The sequence below is a fragment of the Rosa chinensis genome, chromosome 7, assembly GCF_002994745.2.
Source record: "Rosa chinensis cultivar Old Blush chromosome 7, RchiOBHm-V2, whole genome shotgun sequence".
Taxonomy (NCBI): domain Eukaryota; kingdom Viridiplantae; phylum Streptophyta; class Magnoliopsida; order Rosales; family Rosaceae; genus Rosa; species Rosa chinensis.
In genome coordinates, this window is record NC_037094.1 from 69,423,958 (window position 1) to 69,443,149 (window position 19,192).

General features: G+C 38.4%; 1 protein-coding gene and 1 long non-coding RNA gene across 3 annotated transcripts; both read right to left on the reverse strand.

Moving 5' to 3' along the window:
* Positions 1–392: 392 nt before the first annotated feature.
* On the reverse strand, positions 393–1,872 carry LOC112178492. The gene is made up of 3 exons (XM_024316630.1): positions 1,573–1,872; positions 1,172–1,483; positions 393–1,100 (listed from the first exon to the last, which is right to left on the reverse strand). Exons 1-3 carry the CDS (start codon positions 1,870–1,872, stop codon positions 393–395), a joined length of 1,320 nt encoding a protein of 439 aa, XP_024172398.1.
* A 1,684-nt stretch (positions 1,873–3,556) lies between these two features.
* On the reverse strand, positions 3,557–7,745 carry LOC112180055. Of its 2 annotated transcripts, XR_005804058.1 has the most exons (6): positions 7,521–7,745; positions 7,067–7,430; positions 6,813–6,913; positions 6,320–6,380; positions 5,350–5,443; positions 3,557–3,838 (listed from the first exon to the last, which is right to left on the reverse strand). It is a non-coding gene; the product is annotated as an uncharacterized LOC112180055 (long non-coding RNA). The 2 variants fall into 2 exon arrangements; XR_002928037.2 differs by having other exon boundaries at positions 6,813–7,430.
* Between the last annotated feature and the right edge of the window lie 11,447 nt (positions 7,746–19,192).

Genomic DNA, 19,192 nt, shown 5'->3' on the forward strand with positions numbered 1-19,192 from the left:
TACGAAGCAAAACCATATCTTCTTTCGACGTAATGAGGTTGTTCATTAACAGTGGAGGAGGGAGGAATATATATTTATGGGGGCCAAAAAATTTAACCAAACACCAAAAGACCATTGATGAACCAAAATACATCCCATGTATTTGCAATTAGTGCATATAATACACAAAAATGATTCGCATTATACAAAAAAGACTTGAGCTATTTCCTAGCACAAAAGACAATCAATATTTCCTAACAAAACAGAAAAAATACTACTCAAGTCATCTATAGCTGTCCTCAACAAGGAGTCATGTTTTGGAATCGTTGAATTATAGGCTCATTGTCAATGGCATTGAATATATCTTTCTCAAGGTATACCGTTAAGCTATCATTCAACCACTGATCTCCCATTCAATTTCGCATTCGATTTTTTATGATGTTCATGGCAGAGAATGCTCTTTCAACTGTGGCTGTTGCAACTGGAAGTACTAGTGCCAAGGTTATGAGTAGATAGACAAATAGATATATCTTGTGCTTTCCTGTCTCGACAAGTTTCTGTGCTAGAAAAGAAATTCCTTGCAAGTCTTGAAACTTTGTGTTAGATTGCATATCATCAATATAAATATCACGCTGAGATTGTAGTACCAGCAAATCTGATGTAGAAAAATCATCCGGATAAAATTGAGCAAGAAGCATCAAACGTTGCTTGTTGAAAGAAGAAAATGAATGATTCGGACGTAAACATGCCAAATAAAGGAGTAGCTCAGTATTAACCTCATTGAAATGATTGTTTAGCTCTTGAAGTCGGAGATCTATCACAGCACAAAAGAAATCAAAGCGATAATAGTGCAGATTTGTGATTTCTGGACTTTTGCGTTTTGATTTCCATTTACATAGATGCTGATCACTCATGTTGGGAACCATAATATTTTCCTTGCCACAAAAGCCAACAACCTGCTCTAGTAAAGAATCACATCCATTATCCCTCATATCTTGCAATTTTCTCTTGCAAATTTTCACTAAATCCATTGCATTTCCTAGATCTTGATCATCTTTTTGCAAGGCTTGTGACAACTCATGACTAATTCCAATTAAAGTACAATCCTCATCAAGTGCAGACTAAATATGAAATCAAAAGATTGCAATAGCCCCAATGAAATAAATGCATCATGTTTCTGATCAGAACCTACTTTGTCAAATGCAATTTCATCTAGCACATCAATTATGGGAGAGAACATGGCAGTAAAGTTTATGAGCGTACCATAATGTGAGCTCCAACTTGTATCGGCTGAACACTTAATCTCAATTTCTTGATTTAAGCCTCTTCCACTTGAAAGTTCTCCAACTTTCAATGCTTGAACAACTTTGAGAGACTGTTTTTCTCGAACAATGTCACGCCATTTAGAAGATGCACCAACAATATTTACAACATGACCAACTGATGTGAAGAAGGCACCTACAATGCTATGTTTCTTTGCTACAGCCACCAAAGCTAACTGAAGCTGATGTGCAAAACAATGGACATAGAAAGCAGAGGAATTCTCCTTCAAAATAAGTGTCCTTAAGCCATTAAGTTCCCCACTCATATTACTGGCTCGTCGAAATCCTGACCACGTAAACTTGATATGCTTAAACTATGTTTACAAAGCAATGCATCTATAGCTTCTTTAAGTGTAATGGCAGTGGTATTGGCAACATGTTCAATGCCAATGAAACGTTCAATCACAGAACCATTCTTATCCACATAACGAAAGATAACAGCCATCTGCTCTTTTATAGAAACATCTCTAGCTTCATCAACTAGAATAGAGAATAATGCATTATCCATGTCTCTAATTATAGCATTTGTGGTTTCAACTGCAGTAGCATTTACTATGTCTTTTTGAATCATTGGTGATGTCATTTTGAGGTTTTCTGGAGCATTTTTCAATGCAACAACTCTAACTTCTTCATCATGATCAGCAAGAAATTAAATTGCAAAAGCTCAAGAAAGTTACCTTCATTGCTTGAATTGTCTTACTCATCATGGCCCCGGACTGCAAGGCCTTGTCTTAAAAGAAACCGAATGCAATTAACTGATGCAGTGAGTCAAATTCGATAATCTGTTCTGGATTGCTTAGCATTCTTGTGGATGATATTTCGAATGTGTTGTCCTTCATTCATCAAGGCTTCACACTTTTTCAAAGCTTGATTATGAGCACTATTATGGTCTCCAACATGATCATATAATCTTTCTTTCTTCTTCCAATTTCAAAAACCATCACTAGTAAATGCATCACCACCTGCTTGTTCTTCGATGTTTGCTTTAAATAGGCAGCAGCACAAACAATATGCATGATCTTTGTTTATACTATATTCCAACCAATTAGGAAAATCATCGAACCAAGTAGATATAAACCTTCGTTTCAAAGCTCCACACTTGGTTTGAAGACATTTGTGTTCCCTGGGCTGACAAGGACCCCTTTGCGGATATTCTCTTCGAACTTGGTCTCGAATGTTTGGATCGTAATCTGAAATTCTGGTTCGTAATCCAGGATCTGAAGGAAGATCTGCCAAGTTTATTTCTACCCGAACACGACTATTCTTTGACATTACACTATCTTCAAGGGGTGGTAGCATGTCTGATTTTCTTTTAGAGAATCTTTCCATGACTCTTTCACACAATTTACAACTACATTAGATGATTAAAGTGTAAGTAAAATTGTTTGAAAACTAAGAAACGATCAATATAGTAAACAAAATCATATGTAGTCTATCAAAAATATTAGTATATGCTTATAGAGTTCCACACTTCCATCCTTCCGGGCATGCAAAAAGAAAAGAGATAAAAACAATGGCAATAAAATCTTTCAACACAAAAACAGAGCAATCAAATTATACTATCAACATCATAACATGAATACATGATACTGATGATAGAACATCAAGTCATCAATTCACATTGTTCTCAATAAGTCTACACAAGAACAGAGCCACAGAGGAGAAGAAAAACAGTAGAAAAGAAACAAACAAATTAATCAACCTGAGTGCTGGCTTTGGTAGTTGAGTTTGATTAACAAAGAGATATTGATATATGGGGTTTGAGAAACGTAGCCATCGCAACAACTAGGAAGCCATCAATATCAGTTGGTACTTGGTTATTGACTTTGAGTGCAGAGTGCTGGTTTTGGTAGTTGAGTTTGAATATATATGTTGAATGGGGTTGCACAATAAGCTACATGCTCCCCTTTTTCTTGTTTTTTCCGTCGGTTTGTGGGAGTTGTGTGTTGTGGGCCTGTTGATATCATGATATGTTTAGACGGTTTGAACTTTCAATCTACATATTTGTGCCTTTGTGGGCTTTGAAGTTTGAATTGTACCATTATGGGAACACCAAACACAATATATATACATATATCATATATGTTGTTTATACTAGAATAGGTGCCCGCACGTTGCTGCGGGTTTTGGAATAGAATCTGACAGTTTTAAGGATGCAGAATATAGCTAAGAAGTAAGTTTTATAACATAAGATATAGATCATGTTTTAGTAACATCACCACTAATGTAGATATTGTGGTAATAATGTTCAAAAGATACTTACATTTGCTGTTCGAACAGCTTGCAAAAAATAGGTACAGTTGTAGGCTAACTTAATTACAATTATTGCTTGATGTATTTGTTAAAAATAGATGATGATGTCTGTTAGCATATGTGTTGCCAAAAGGTTGTTAGCCTGGTAGTTAACAGCTGTGGAGGTTGTGCAAAAAGTTGCTTCCTCCAGTTCTTTGTACATAAAAAGTGTCATCACACTTTAGTTTGTTTTCTCTTTGTTGAAGGTTTCCATGGATGATGCCGCTGGTTTAATGCTGCCTTCCCTGTCATCAAAATAGAGGATTAGCACTTATGTCAAATAAGTTGTGTTTTCTGTTGTTTTCCCATGTTACAACTTCTGTGTCACTGCAAATCATTTGATCACAAAGCTGAAAATGCACAACAAAGCAAAACAAAATTGCAAGATTTATTCAGAAATCAAACTAATCCATGGAAAAATTCAAATCCTAAACAAATCCAAATTTAATTGACTACACTTAATTAAAGGTCTGTACTTACTTTGGCGAGTACAAAATATTTTGAATCTAGAAATTGAGTTTGTAGTGGATGACATTTGCATATTGTTGTACCATCTAGAAACATTCAATTATGAAAATAGTATGTTTCATTGTGACAAATTCAGAAAGGGGAAGTGGAGAGCTCAATAAGAAGATTGTAAAGGAAAAAAACAATTGCCAATACATCAATTCTAGTAGTAAGGATAGGACCTGGAAGAATATAAGCAAGGAGGGCCATTGATATTTTTGTTTTTTCTGCATGATCCCATAGTACTACCCAGTTATGCAAGTAATTAAGGTAAGAGTTTTGGTTTACAGCTAAAAGTGACACATGAACTCTAGAGCTAAACCAACTTTGCAGTAGTTACCTGGCCTTTTGAAACTTTAGAAAGTACACCCAAAAATGGTAAATTTTTGCATTTCAATTACCTGGCTTTGACTTGACTTTCCAGCAATGCTTCTACTCTTATTCACTTTCATTGTTAAGTTTCTATAAGCTTGTGACTACATCATATTCATTATTCTATGCTCTTTTGAAACCTTAAACTCAGAAAAATAGAACGACACTTAATGGAATGAAATTTAGATGGTACACTTATTTCAGGGTTTAAGGCATACTGTAAACATATCAAAAGTGTATAAAGATTAGCTTTCTTCAAGTGTTCTTATTTTTTTAATTACTGTTTTGTTCCTATTTTGGTAGGCCTAGGATTTAGTATGCTTCTCTATCTGTCTCTACGCTATTGAAATGATCTGGAGTTGGTGAAGTTGATTCTGTCTGATCCATTTCTGTTAAATGATAGAGTCTAATATTATCCGAAACAGAAGAGGTTACGAACATGAAAATGAAATCACATATTAAAAAGCATGTGTGTGTGTGTGTGTGTGTACAACGGGAAACTAACTAATTGCATATTGGAAAACTCAAGACAAAAGTAGAAAATCAGTAACACAAACCAAAAGAGAAGACACAAATCTAACTAAAAAGGTAGCAGCAAATAAAACATGTATATATATATGTTTTAAAAAATATTGAAAGAAACCTGTAACTCATATAAGTAAAAATATAAGCTGATGAATAAAACAAACACAGCTTACACTCTGTTTTACCAAGTTTAGTTTTTAGATGAGCATCACTTTCAGTCTTTCTATAGTTTTTAGATATCCAAAATACTGGATGTATAAGTATTTATGACCACTCTATTAACAGACCTCTTGGTTTGAGACTGATGAAAGTAGACTTATGACTTTGAACAAAAAGCTTTAGGTAAACTTACTTTGTTTATTCAACTTATCAATCTGCTCCTTCAGGATCTCGGGATCCTTCTTCAAAATCCCCACCTCCCTCACCCTCTTTCTTTCTTTCTTGTTCTGTTAAGCATAAATGACATAAACTAAGAAATGTATAATAAAGACCTAACAATCAAGAACACCAGAAAAGCATTGTAAATGAAGTAACATTTGTTGAAGTAGCATAAAGAATACATACATCATACTTCCCAAAACTAATCTGGTTACAAAACACCCATGTATCTGGAAACACATCTATGTTCTTGGCCTTTTGGCTAAGTTCAAGTATATTTGTGCTAGTGTGTGATGCATACATTGTTATTTCAAATATAAGCATCGACTTTAGTCACTTAGTCAAACTTAATTCCATCATTCCATAACAGTACACCAATTTGCGGTCTTATATGATTAAATCTTATTCCATAAAACAAATTCGGGCTAGTAAAAGAATAACAGTTAAAATTATGTCTTCATTATCTTTTCAGACTATTCTCTAAAAGAAAAGAAAAAAAATTAACAAAAACATATTCTTACTTGTTTCTACTCAGATACTTCTTCTTTTATACAAATATTCCAGTGGTTTAAATGTGCAAAACCGGAAATTTTTGAAACATCAAAGGTAAAGAATAAACAAATTATGAAAACGCTATAGCTATGATCAATTCCACACAGTCTGATTTTACATCTCACTCAAAGATCAAAACAAAAGCCTAAAAGGGTAACTCAAAACAAAAGCATAAACACAAAATCCATTTTAACTTCTATCTCTAACTTTCATCCTTCAAAACAGGCACTCCCAGTTAGCTCTTACTAATCAAATTTCTTTTACTCAGATACAAACCATAAATTCATTACCTGATTTTGATACAGAGCTAATGTTTATGAACTCATTCATGCAAATTGAATAATAATTAAAGTTTGCACAGTTTGGAGGTAGACAAAAGTAGGGGTACTCACAATGATGATCAGAACACATCCAGGCTCTTGATTTCAAGTACGGCTCTTGGAAGCTGCTTTTCTGTATTAAATCAAAGATATAATAAGCTATCTAGCAAACCACTACAATCAAAACCAAATACCCAAATTCATGTTTTGCTTCCTTAGATTCATGTCAAAGATATAATAAGCTATCTCACCTAAAGCATAACATAAAAGGAAAACTCACAAATCATCTTGACCACAGATCACACTACTAAAAAATTGCCACTGTATGCTTTAGACGCATAAGAAACCTAACAACAATTAGGTACATATCTAGATCAAATCCATGATTATCAAGCTCAAAAATCTTATCAAATTCATTGATCAACTCATATTATGCAAATCTCTCTTAACATAAAACTCAGACGGGAGGTTTATAAAATTAAAATTTCAACAGATAATCATCTTCTTTTTTTTAATCAAACAAAAACATACCTATCAAACAATCATGCTTGGTCCAAGAACATACCTATCGATTCAACTGAGGATGTTCTCTGAGCACATGATCACCACTGGAACTCTGTCAATGATTCTTGTTTCACATTCATACCAGACAAATAAATCTCCAAGCTATCAAAATATTGGGACAATCACAATTTCAAAACAGAAAGAGACGTACTTCTAAGACAACAAACATATATCAATTTGCTGGTTAAAAACAATGTACAATGACATAGGAAAAAAGAAAAGAAAAAAAAAACTGACTGAAAATAAGAAACAAACCAAAACGAAGGCCACAAATTCGGTACTGTCGAAACCAAATCCTCTTCTCTCTCTCTCTCTTCAAACACCACAAACCTTTCTTCTTCTTTTTTCTTTTTTTTGTTGGATCTGAACGACAACCATTCTCTCTCTCTCTCTCTCTCTCTCTCTCTCTCTCTCTCTCTCTCTCTCTCTCTCTCTCTCTCTCTCTCTCTCTCTCTAAAACCGACCCTCTGATCCAAATTAACAGCGACAGGCCCTAATTCACCGACGACCAAACAAACCCGAAATCGCCAACAAAACAAAATCGCCAAAGAAAGTACTCTCCTGCTTTCCTCTATCTAATTCCAATCTTCGTCTTCCCTCTCGTTACTAACATGAACTCCTGCATCACCGAAAACCCAAATCAGTCACATGCAAGGAACAAACAAACCCTAAATGGAAAGAAAACAAACACAATCACAACATGCAGAACCTATTCTCTGCAACTCTCTCCCAAGAGCGCAGAGCTGAGGCAAAAACGAAGAGAAAGAAAAAAGGTCGCGTCCACCGAAACAAACCATAAAAGGAAAACAAACACGATCACAACACACAGCACCTATTCTCTGCAATTCTCTCCGTCTCTTTTCACTCTATCAACAACAGAAACGCAAAGATCAGCCAAGAATGAAGAAAGGGAAAAAGGATCGCTTCTATCACCTCAGCGTCTTTTATACCCAGGCCAAACCGCAATTAAGCAAAGAATGGAGGGCAAAATCATAATTTCAAAATGTCGGCTCAGCTCGAGCTGGTACTGTTCATAAGCCGATGAACAGTTAACTGAGAATTAGAAGATTATAAATATGGCCACTTGATGGGGGCAAATTGTATACTTAGGAGCCCAAGTGTCAAAATCTCAATGGGAGCAATGGCCCCCACTCGTCCTGAACTGCCTCCGCCCCTGTGACCATTAACATGACATAAGATGTAATTTCGTTTGAATAACCACGGTAGCATTGCTCGAAGGCTATGAGGTTTCTAAATAAAGATTCGGACAGCATTCCGACATTTAGCTGTGGAATCATAATATCTCCATTCTTGAAAACCCAGCCCTTCTTGAATCCTATGTCCATTATGCTCTTTGTTTTGTTTCTCTTGAATTTAAAGCCTGCCTCTGAGAGAGCGGTGGTCGAATACATTTCATGCGCATCTGGGTCGAAGATAGGTTCGACTTGACCTTTCTTCTTGCTCCGATCTTTGACAATCATTGGAACAACGATTGTAGCTCCTAACAGATCGAGTATGTGCAGGATGTTAGCATAGCCATGACCCCGGCAATGGTGATCTTGTGGATGGTCTTCAAGAAGATGTTGTTTATAGGATTCACAACTTTGTTTCAATGATGGCAATTTGATGAAGGAGTCAAGGACGAGAATAGAGAGGGAGCGGGAATGACTGGCAATTGCCAAGGATAAGGCCATATAAGATAAGATTTCCAGAATAAACTAAGGTAATTGGTTTTCTAGTAACAAAAGGTCATGGCATAGAAAATTGAACATGAAATCCCTGTTGAATACAGGGTCATCACTTTTCCTAAGTCCCTCATCATTACACTTCCTAAAGAGTTGAATGAGGAAACAACCGTCAACTATCATGATCATCTTCATGAAGGCTAATTCGGGTTTAAATGATTTTGCATAAAAATTGCGGACGAATTTATCCAAATTGTCTTCATTCTTTTGATGAGATAGCTCAATAACTTTTTCGGTCAACTCTTCAATGGTTATATTATTCATGCTTGAAAGAACTTCATTCAAATACCTCTCTTTCACGACTTGCATGAGTTGAAATTCTTCTTTGTTGCCTTCTCTGTCTTCCTTGCCTTCGTCCTGGCCTCCATCCTCTCCTCGATGATGATGAAATGATCCGATTGAGACAACATGAGGTGAATATGCCTCTGGGTTTTGTGAGCGGAGCACCCTAGGAACCCTGAAGATGCAGTTCCCGCGGTCATCCACAACTATAACAGTATGATGTCGCCCACAGTAACAGACATCATTTCCCGCCATATCTGATGACGATCCAATCTAATTGCTTGGCTTTCCTGAAAGAGATCGATGAAATGATTTCAAAATGGAATATAAAATCAAATTACCAAGCTAATAACAAAAACGATGTCAATAAATGAAATCTTGCATGCATGCAAAGGAATCTAGTGCACACCCTGCTAGAAATGAAAGGGACGTCAACAATGTATAGAACTGACGGTACTAATTAAGCGGTGGATAAAATTGATACGAGTGCCTGTTCTTTTATAAGCAAAGTAAATGTGCAGGCAGGGCACGCAAGTTGCTGATCAAGTTGATTAAAAAAGTTTTTTTTTTTTTTTTAATTAGTTGTTTCTGACATGCAAATTGTCCTTCCTTAACAGTGTGGTATTCTTCACGATAGCCTCCCTAATCTCACTCATGTAGCCTCCTTCCTTCATAGTTCATACCAGCCAAAAGTGAAGCAAATTTCTTAGCTGATGCCATAGCAAAGACCGGACATGATTCTCATGCTCAGAGTTGGTTTCAGGCTCTCCCTCTTTCAACTAGTCAGGCTTTTCTTTTTGACAATTTAGGTTTGGTTGTTTGTGTTGTAATTTCCTTCTTTTATCGGGAAAAAAAAATACCAGTGTGGTATTCTTCTTGAGATAGCACCTCCCCGTATTATACGTAATCGAACAGTCTTTTATTAATCTAGTAAATGAACAGTCTTTTATTATTCTTAGTAAATGAACAGTATTTTATTAATCGAACAGTCCTTTAATTGATTTTATTTCTTAATTAACTCTTACTCTAATTAGCTGTCAATTTAAGATTAACATGTAAAATGTCAAATGCTTGAGCAATGATCTTGCACGTGCGTGAAATAAATCACAAAGCAAATATTATCCTGATATGAGTGACGTTGGCTCATACGATGTAGGCAATAACCAAAACAATGACGATTACTTCCATAGAAGAAGAAAAAAAAAAAGGACACAATGACGATTACGTCTGCTAGCATTATATCAAAAGATTCACAAGTTGAGGTGCATCATGTGCCTCTCACCTAACAAGCGAGTTTAGTAAACTTTATGCATTCACAAGAAGTACGATCGTATGGCCTATTAAGTAGATCACAGTGAATTAGGTATTTTGGAGATAAATGCTTCTATTTGCTAATGATACATTAATTGCTGAATTTTTAGAATTTTAGTTTTCCTTGAACCAAAAACAAATATAACAAACTACATTTCATTGCTCTTTTTGTTTTTGTTCTGGTTATGCAGGTAAAAGTTGGCATCAGACATAATATGAAGATGTTTAAATGGCCACCGCAGCTGTTAGATCAATATAGATTTATCTTTTGCAACAAAGACAATTCTAATCTAAGATGCTCTTTGTTAATCTAGAATGTTTGACATTTTAGCATAATGATAATAAATTGTTGGTAAATTAAGTTGTTTTATACAATACTGAATTCTTGTTAGTAAATTAATTTACATTTTGTAATTTGATACTTGCAGTTTGTTATCTACAATTTTATCTCAATAAATTGTACAGATTTATTTAGATTTGAAATGGTATCGCAAAATTTACAGGAAAAAAAAATCGGCGCAAATATTACACTCCATAAATGTTCAAAAATATATCCATGACCATATTTACGGTATGTTTGTTAATCAATCACCGCGTGCTTCTAAGATCAATTACGACATGCTTTCATATTTCAAAATCGAAATAAAGAATCTCTAAAACCCTTTTACGGCGCTCATTTTTGTCTTTACAGCGTGATTCTGAGATCAATCATGACGTGCTTCTGAGATCAATTACAGAGTACTTTTATATTTCAAAATCAAAATTAAGAATCTCTAAAATCCTTTTATGGCTCTCATTTCTATCTTTCACAGTTTGCTGGTGGGGTCTTTTATGGCTTACTTCATGCACGCCTAAGACATGTCCATTTACAGCGATTTTTTGTGTGCCGTAATTTGTCTTTTACGATGCACTTTGTGGGTCGTGAAAGACCATTTTTTTGGTAGTGATGGTTCTCTTTGATTCTGGTTGGTTTCACTACACTACCATGGAGGTGGATCAAATATCTTCACTTATTTTGCTATTGGAGTAGCATATACAAATGTGCTCCTTATTTTGCATTGTCTAATCCATTTCGGTACAATTATGTGGGTTATAACAATATTAAATTAATATATATATATATAGATATATATTAATCTAATTACTATTCATTTGGTACTTTCTGATTTTGGCATGTTGTGTGAAAGCCTACATCTGGCTAATCAACCGTCGTCTGAATTCAAAACAGACAATGGATGCTTATAAACAAAAGGAGTGGTGTGAATAAAAGTCCCACAATGCACACAAAAATAAACAACCGTTGTCTGAATTCAAAACAGATAAGATGCTTTGTAAAGAGCGTTGTGTGACTAAAACTCACACAACAACACAAAATAAAGCGACCTCTAAATCGCAATAAAGCTGCCCATTGTTTGAATAACAATCACACAACAGCTAATGCTGTTAGGGCTGGGTTCAGTTCGGTACCGGAGCTGCAAGTCCAAAACCAGCTACCATACCGGACTAGTTTGGTACACAAAATCTTCTCCCATTACCGGCCACAGAAGTTGGTATACCAACATATCGGTATACCAAGAAGCTCGGTTGGTATTGGTTGGTTGGTCTTCCAATCGAGTTTCTAACAAGAGTGAAGAGTTGAAGAATCACCGAGCTTGAAGAATCACTTAATCCAAAACCCAGAAATCGAGCCTGAAGAATCACTGAATCCAAAACCCATAAATTTGACTTACCACTTTTGCTACTGAACCCAGAAACCCAGAATCATGGGAGAGCCAGAGAGCTGGAAGAGTGGAAGTCCAGTTTAACCAGAGCTACTGAAATCCCATCATGGCCGGAGAAAGGCTGAGAATCGAGGGCTCGTGCCTGAGAGAGAGGGAGAGAGCGTTTCTTTGAAGAGTTTGAGAGGCTCAGAGAAGAGAGAAGAAGAAGAGAGACTCCAGAAAAAAGAAAAAAGAAAAAAGAAAAAAGAACGAGAAAGAGAGAAGAAGAAGAGCGTCTCCAGAAAGAAGAAGAAGAAAGAGAAGAGAGAAAAATAAAAAACTAGAAGAAAGAAGAAAGGGAAGAGAGAAGAATAAGAGAGGGTCCAGAAAGAAGAAGAGAGAAGAATAAAAAACTAGAAGAAAGAAGAAAGAGGAGAGAGAAGAAGAAGTGACCGTCCAGGAAGAAGGACAGAAAGAATAAAAAAACTAGAAGAAAGAAGAAAGAGAAGAGAAAAGAAGAAGTGAGCGTCCAAAAGAAGAAGAGAGAAGAATAAAAAATTAAAAAAATATGAGTGTTTAAGGAAAACTGAATTGGGAGAGAATTGATTCGTGCTTTCATTGATAATAGGGGCCTCTTTATATAGAGGATTACAAGCATAGAGATAGAGTTGTACATGGAAACATAATCATACATTGATTGGATATCTCCTAAGATTCTCCGAGAATATCTCTAATATAAACCATATTTCAACTAGAGCAAGTAACCTCGAGTTTGGGCCAGACACATATTTTGGATTTGCTTGAACACTCCCCCTTGTGTCGCCCAAACGTGGTGCTCCTCTCGTTGCCTCATTAAAAACCTTGCCGAGTAACAAAAACCATGTGGGACAAAAATAACCTCGGTCGAAGGGGAAAAAGAGCACAACACACCCTTCACGTTTCGAGACCATACATGTAAACATCTCCCTTTGATGTCTGCATCTCCCCTTGATGACAACTGTCATGGGAGTTCGGATAACTTCCTCAAAAGATGCTACCAACATGTTTCTCGAAAGTGGAATTTAGGCAATGACTTAGTGAGCAAGTCTGCCACACTGTCCTCAGATCGAACCTAGTTCACTTTGATCTTGAGGAGAGTCTGTTGTTACTGATTATGCTTGGTGTTGTCGCTTTTGATGTAGCATTTGCTTCTTTATTCAAAACAAGCAGCATTATCTTAAATTCTCGTAAGCTCATCTGTGGTAGACTTCAAACCACAAGTGTTCGAACATGCGTAATTATGGATCCAATCCATATACATTCACGAACCACTTTGTGAAGAGTAATAATCTCTGCATTGTTCGAAGATATAGCGACTAGGGTCTATTTCTGTAGACCTCCAAGATATCACGGTCTTTACCCATGGTGAACACTTAACCATTTTGGGAATGACCTTTGTGTGGGTCAGAGAGATACCCAACATCAGCAAAACCTTCCAAAACACATGTCGTTTTGGGATGGGGATAGTGGACGCAGGCCAGTGTTGGCGGCGTTCCTGGTGTGTGATGGGTCTGAATCCATCATCTCTCTGTACGGATAGAACAAGCTCATATCAATCATACATCTCAAGTACTGAAAGATATCTTTTTCCACCAATCCAATGGCGTCGCGTTGGCGCACAGCTATACCTAGCTAACAAGTTCACAACATATGAGATGTCCGGTCTTGTGCATTGAGCTAAGTACAATAATGCGCCTATTGTACTCAAGTAAGGCACTTCTGCCTCTAGCACATCTTCGTCATCATCCTTCAGACGAAGAGGATCCTTTTCAGGATCAAGACTACAGACGATCATGGGGTGCTTGAAGGTTTGACCTTGTCAAAATGCCTAAGCATCTATCGACACGATGTTCAAGTTCCAAACCGAGACATAATCGTGTTCTCCCATAATCCTTCATCTCAAAATCGGATTTCAAGTGTTCAGCGGTTTCCCTTAACTCTTTAAGGGCTTCTAATGAAGATCATGTCCAACATGAACCGCGATGGAATCCAAAACTTGTTATGGAAACGCGTGGGCATATCCCTTCCCAATCAAGTAGTCATTTTAGCGAGCGTTTTAACCTCTTTGTAAACGCGCTCCGTGGTCTAGAGCCACTTGACATGGGTAATTGAAGTTCACCAATGAACCTTCATGTATATTCCGTATCTAGACCCTTATAGAGATACGTAGTGACCACATTTGTAAGCTGCATGTTCAGTTATTCGGAAACTACCAAACTGACAGGGTAGTGGAGTGCAATGACATCCATTACGAGAGAATATGTCTCATAGTAGTCGATTCCAGGGCGTTTTGTGAGAAGCCTTACGCCATAAGGCGAGATTGCCATCTCTTTTTCTCATCACGCTTTCTAACGAAGACCCATCTGTCAATAGGTTTTATGTTAGGAGGTGTTGGCATCACTGGCTCAAAAACCTTCCTCTTCGTTAGAGAATCCAACTTAACCTGGATCGCATCTTTCCATTTAGGCCAAATTTCTCTACGTTGTCATTCATTCATCAACGGAGCGTGGTTCGATATCATCTGACTCAACAAACTCATGCGCAACGAAATGCGCAACTACATCAACAATTATGATGGAGTTTTTATCCCACGTCTCATGTACACTAGTGTAAGTTTCATAGAGCTCTATATTCTCCGCAATAGGTTCTGACGTTGAGGCGTCCCCCAATGATAACTATAACCCGGAAGATACTCATGAGACGGATTTTGAGTCTTGATGATCAAAGGATTGGAATGTGCCAAAGTATCATTCGAACTCACGGGCCTCCCACGCATCCTAGCTGGGGCCATGGCCTATAACGCCAGAGTGCCACTCTCTTTGCCATTGGCCCCATGCCTACCTCCGTGTAGGGTGGCGCTACGTCCTCTTGTAGGGACGTCCTTCCTTGCAGGCATGTTTGCAGCATATTTGTGTGATCTCGTCACTTTAGTAGGGATCGAGATGAGACATAGTGGGGACAGACCACGACAATTCCTGTCGTTCCTGCTGAACATCTGTGTTCTTATCTGCCCCTAACGATGGGAAGACTGTCTCATCAAAGTGACATCCGCAAATCTAGCGGTAAGGAGATCGCCTAGCAAGGGCATGAAGTGGAGGACGATTTTTGGAGGCTCAAATCCAACTGAGTTGCTCATTCGTCTATAAGGACCCATTATAGAGCGCTGTGGCGGCGCAATTGGCACATAAAGACACACTCAAATATGCGTAAGTACGATACTGGTACCCAGTCACTAGCTGTAACGCAAAGGTAGGTTGAGTGGAGGTGGGTTGTAGACGAATTAGCATAGCTGCATGCGATATTGCATCACCCCAAGCGGATATAAGGAAATTAATGCTCATTACCAATGTCCGGACTACCATCGTAGTCGTTTCCGCGAGACCAATTGGGTGTGTTTATGGGAATATAATGTCCAACATTAGTCCCAATGCAATAACCATCGAAAGTCTTCGATGTAAACTCTCTAGCATCGTCAAGTCCAATTGACGGAATTAGGATGATCCGGGGAGTGAGCCAGTTGTCATATGTTATTTGCTAGGAGTGTAGCATAAGCAGCATTTACATGTGGACAATGGCACAACACATGACCATCGTGTTTGCGTATCAACCAATATCATGAGATATTTAAATGTCCGCAAGTTGGTTGAATCAGTCCATAGAATCCATGATTCTATGTAAGAACATAATGAGTATTTTCATATCCTTTGCATAGGACGGTCTCAGTCCTAATTTCCCTATGGAACGGGCTTTGTAAAACGAGCGAGAGGCTTTAGAAGCAACCAATGAGAATTTTGGTTGGGCCTGAGCGTCTGAAAAGCAATTTGAAGCAAGTTGGTGATTGCAGCATCACTTAGGGCACCATCACCATGATGGACGCCATCCATGGCGTCATGGATAGGGACTGCGCCAGCCCTAGGCTGGTGGTGGACGGAGGCGGTGCCCTAGGCAGCTGCGTCGGTCACACTTAGTCCAGAAATCAACTTTTTATTCATGCTTCATTTCACTCGAGAGAAAAGATATCCATGTGAAGTCTTTTGTAGATGGATCATCATATCATGACCAGGATGACCTATCCTGTCGTGGCAAAGCCAATATGTGTCTAAATCTAAGAGATCTTCTCTCATAACTTTATTGGATTTAATAGCTCGAATAGTGACATAGAGTCCACTAGAGAGACACATAAATTTCTCTAAGATGCGCCTTTGTTCGCAATCATTAGAGGTATTGCAAAGGAACTCATTTCCGTTCTCTACATGCATTTTCACATGGAATCTGTTGGCTATTCATAGGTGCGATTGGCCCTAGGAGCGTAGAGAGTTTATGTGACAGTAATTAAGGTGCCATTTGGCAAGTGGAACTTGAGCTATTCCATGTCCTTGAATTAATACTTATGGCCCAGCCATCGTAGTCACAAAAGTCATATGCTCAGAATCAAAATGGAGTCATAAAGAACCCGAAATTTTATTCATAAGCCAACAAAGTTACATCATTGTCTCTTTGACCAAAGAAAATCTAATCCAAAATGCTAGCTAATGCAAAACAATGGTAGTCGTCTAACTTCTTTCGGTAATTCCAAAATAAATGTGACCAGGTGAGTAGAGAGATGTCGGTGGAGCAAGGCTCGCTTAAGTACCACTAATCTCATAACCTTCCTAGACATCACACTTATTTTGGGTGAGCCTACTTTGAAGATAGACTTAAACCATTGGCATTAACTACAAAGTATATGACAATTGCCTATTACATCTCTTGGAAAAATAAAGACTTAAACAGAATTGGCGATCTATTGATCCCAGCCAGATTTGTAGTCTTCAACCCTTCACTTTAGATCATCTTCTTGATCATCTTGTTCCATATAGTGAGCTTCTCTTGCTTCACAATATGCTTTGTAGGCGGTGACGATTTCTTCACGAGCTCTACAAATGTGTGCCCAATGATCAGACACTCCACATCGAGAACATACATCTCTTTGCTCAAACTCCATTGATTGAGGCGCTTTGAAAGAGTCATTTAAATGGCTCTTAGTGTTGGTGGCTCCACCAACATGGCCAGAGGCGTTGCCTCCCTCTCTCTTTCCACGTTGACCTCTTCGGTTCCGTGTTCGCCTATTTTGGCGATTACCTTCCCAAGTAGAGCGATTATATGGACCAGAACGTCCAAATTTATTCCTAAGATTAGGGTTTCGCTCTTGGCGCCCTCTCTTTGGTGCGCGACTATAATTGGATTCCGGAATATGCTATGTTCCCACGGATCTCGAATTATAGTTCTTCACAAGGATGTTGTCATGCTTTTCAGCGACATTCATAGCTCCAATGAGCTCATGAAACCTTGTGATTCGTCTTGCAGTAACATCGATTCGATAGTTCTTAGCAACCATCAATGCAGAGACGGGGAAGGTAGAGAGAGTCTTCTCAATCAATATCGCATTTGTGATCTCTTTACCACAGAATTCCATTAAGGATTTAATGCGAAGTGCTTCCGAGTTGTAGTCAAGAACTGACTTGAAATCACAGAAGCGGAGGCTATGTCATCTCACTTCTAGGTCAGGAAGTAGGGAGTTACAGACGTTGCCAAATCTTTCATCGAGTGAGACCCACAGCCTTCTGGGGTCTTCTTCATTCATACACTCGTACTGGAGCGGATCATCCATATGACGAGTCATTAGGATGATGGCTTTCGCCTTATTTGCCTCTAAGGCTGCTCTATTGGCTTCCAAAGCTTGAGCTTGCTCAACAGTTAGCACGTCCTGGCTAGGCTCGAGAATCGTATTTAGAATTCCATCAGCCTTGAGATGCTGGCGGACTTCACGAACCCACCTGCGATATCCAGAGCCAGTAGTTCCCAATGGAGCAAAGTCCAATTTTTTCAGGTTACTCATCCTGAAAGAGAACAAGAAATTAGGGTTAGTTTCGGAGCGTAAAAGGCTACCACGAAAACATATAAAATTTCTGAGCGTAGTCGCTCCCAAGAAATTAGGAATTTCTGAGCGTAATTGCTTCCAAGAAATTCAATTCCAAGGGGTATTGGATTAGATCGAAACAATGACGTAAGTGGTCGATCATAAATTCTCTACAAACTCTAAGTTTGGAGATCTCAACAAGCTCTAAGCTTGGAGTGAGCACGAACCCCCATAGTTCGGCTTAATTAGGTCTCCCCTATGATGAAGAAAGGGGGGTAGAAGAAGGGATGTTGCAAGTCCCCGAAAAAGAAGAGAAATTGAATTTAAAAACTCTAAAAAAAGGGGAACGTTTAGTAAAAAATACCTCGAAATAGGTCGCCGGAAAATTTGACCGGAAAAAGTGGTAGGAAAAAGTCGCCGGAAAAGTCGCCGGCGGTCGTTGATTGTTGACTGTTGACCAGATGCTGACCGAGCTGACGTGGCAGTGGGCCCCTGTATGCTGACGTGTCATTGGGTCCCAGGGTGCTGACGTGGCGGTGGGTCCCAGATGCTGATGTGGAAGTGGGTCCCCGATTGCAGACGTGGCAGATGAATGTTCTGCTGACGTGGCTGTGGCCCTGTGCTGACGTGGCTGTGGGTCTGCGTCAGTGGGCTTGGGCTTGGTCTTGGGCTTTTATGCTTCTTGGGCTTCTGGGCTTCTTTTCCTTTCTCTTTGTTTTTTTTTTCTTTCTCTTTTCCTTCTGCCAGTTTTTCTGCCGGACTTGCAGTCGGCCGGTTCATCAAGATTTTGGCTGGTTTTTGTCATATTTCTTCTGGTTCCTGTATTATCACATCGAGGGGCTTCTTCTGACAAAATTTTGTGGAAATTGGAGGTCCGGAAGATGGTGAACCGGTGGCATATTTGCTGCGGGTTGTATGGAGCTTCCTGTGGCAGGTTCGGTAGGTTTCCGGCCGGTTCTTGGGGTGCCGCCGCCGGTTCTGGATTCCTGGAATCGAGTTCTTCAATTGTAAGGTGGAGGCAGAAAAGGCTTCAAGGTTTTGTATTCGGATTCAAGGTTTTTAGCTTCTTGAATCAGGGTTTGGCTATTTGTTTCAGGGTTAGGGCTTCGTGCTGATAACATGTTTAAGGAAAACTGAATTGGGAGAGAATTGATTCGTGCTTTCATTGATAATAGGGGCCTCTTTATATAGAGGATTACAAGCATAGAGATAGAGTTGTACATGAAAACATAATCGTACATTGATTGGATATCTTCTAAGATTCTCCGAGAATATCTCTAATATAAACCCTATTTCAACTAGAGCAAGTAACCTCGAGTTTGGGCCAGACACATATTCTGGATTTACTTGAACAATGAGTAATTAATTAATTGTATATGAGTTCGGTTGATACGGTATACCATGT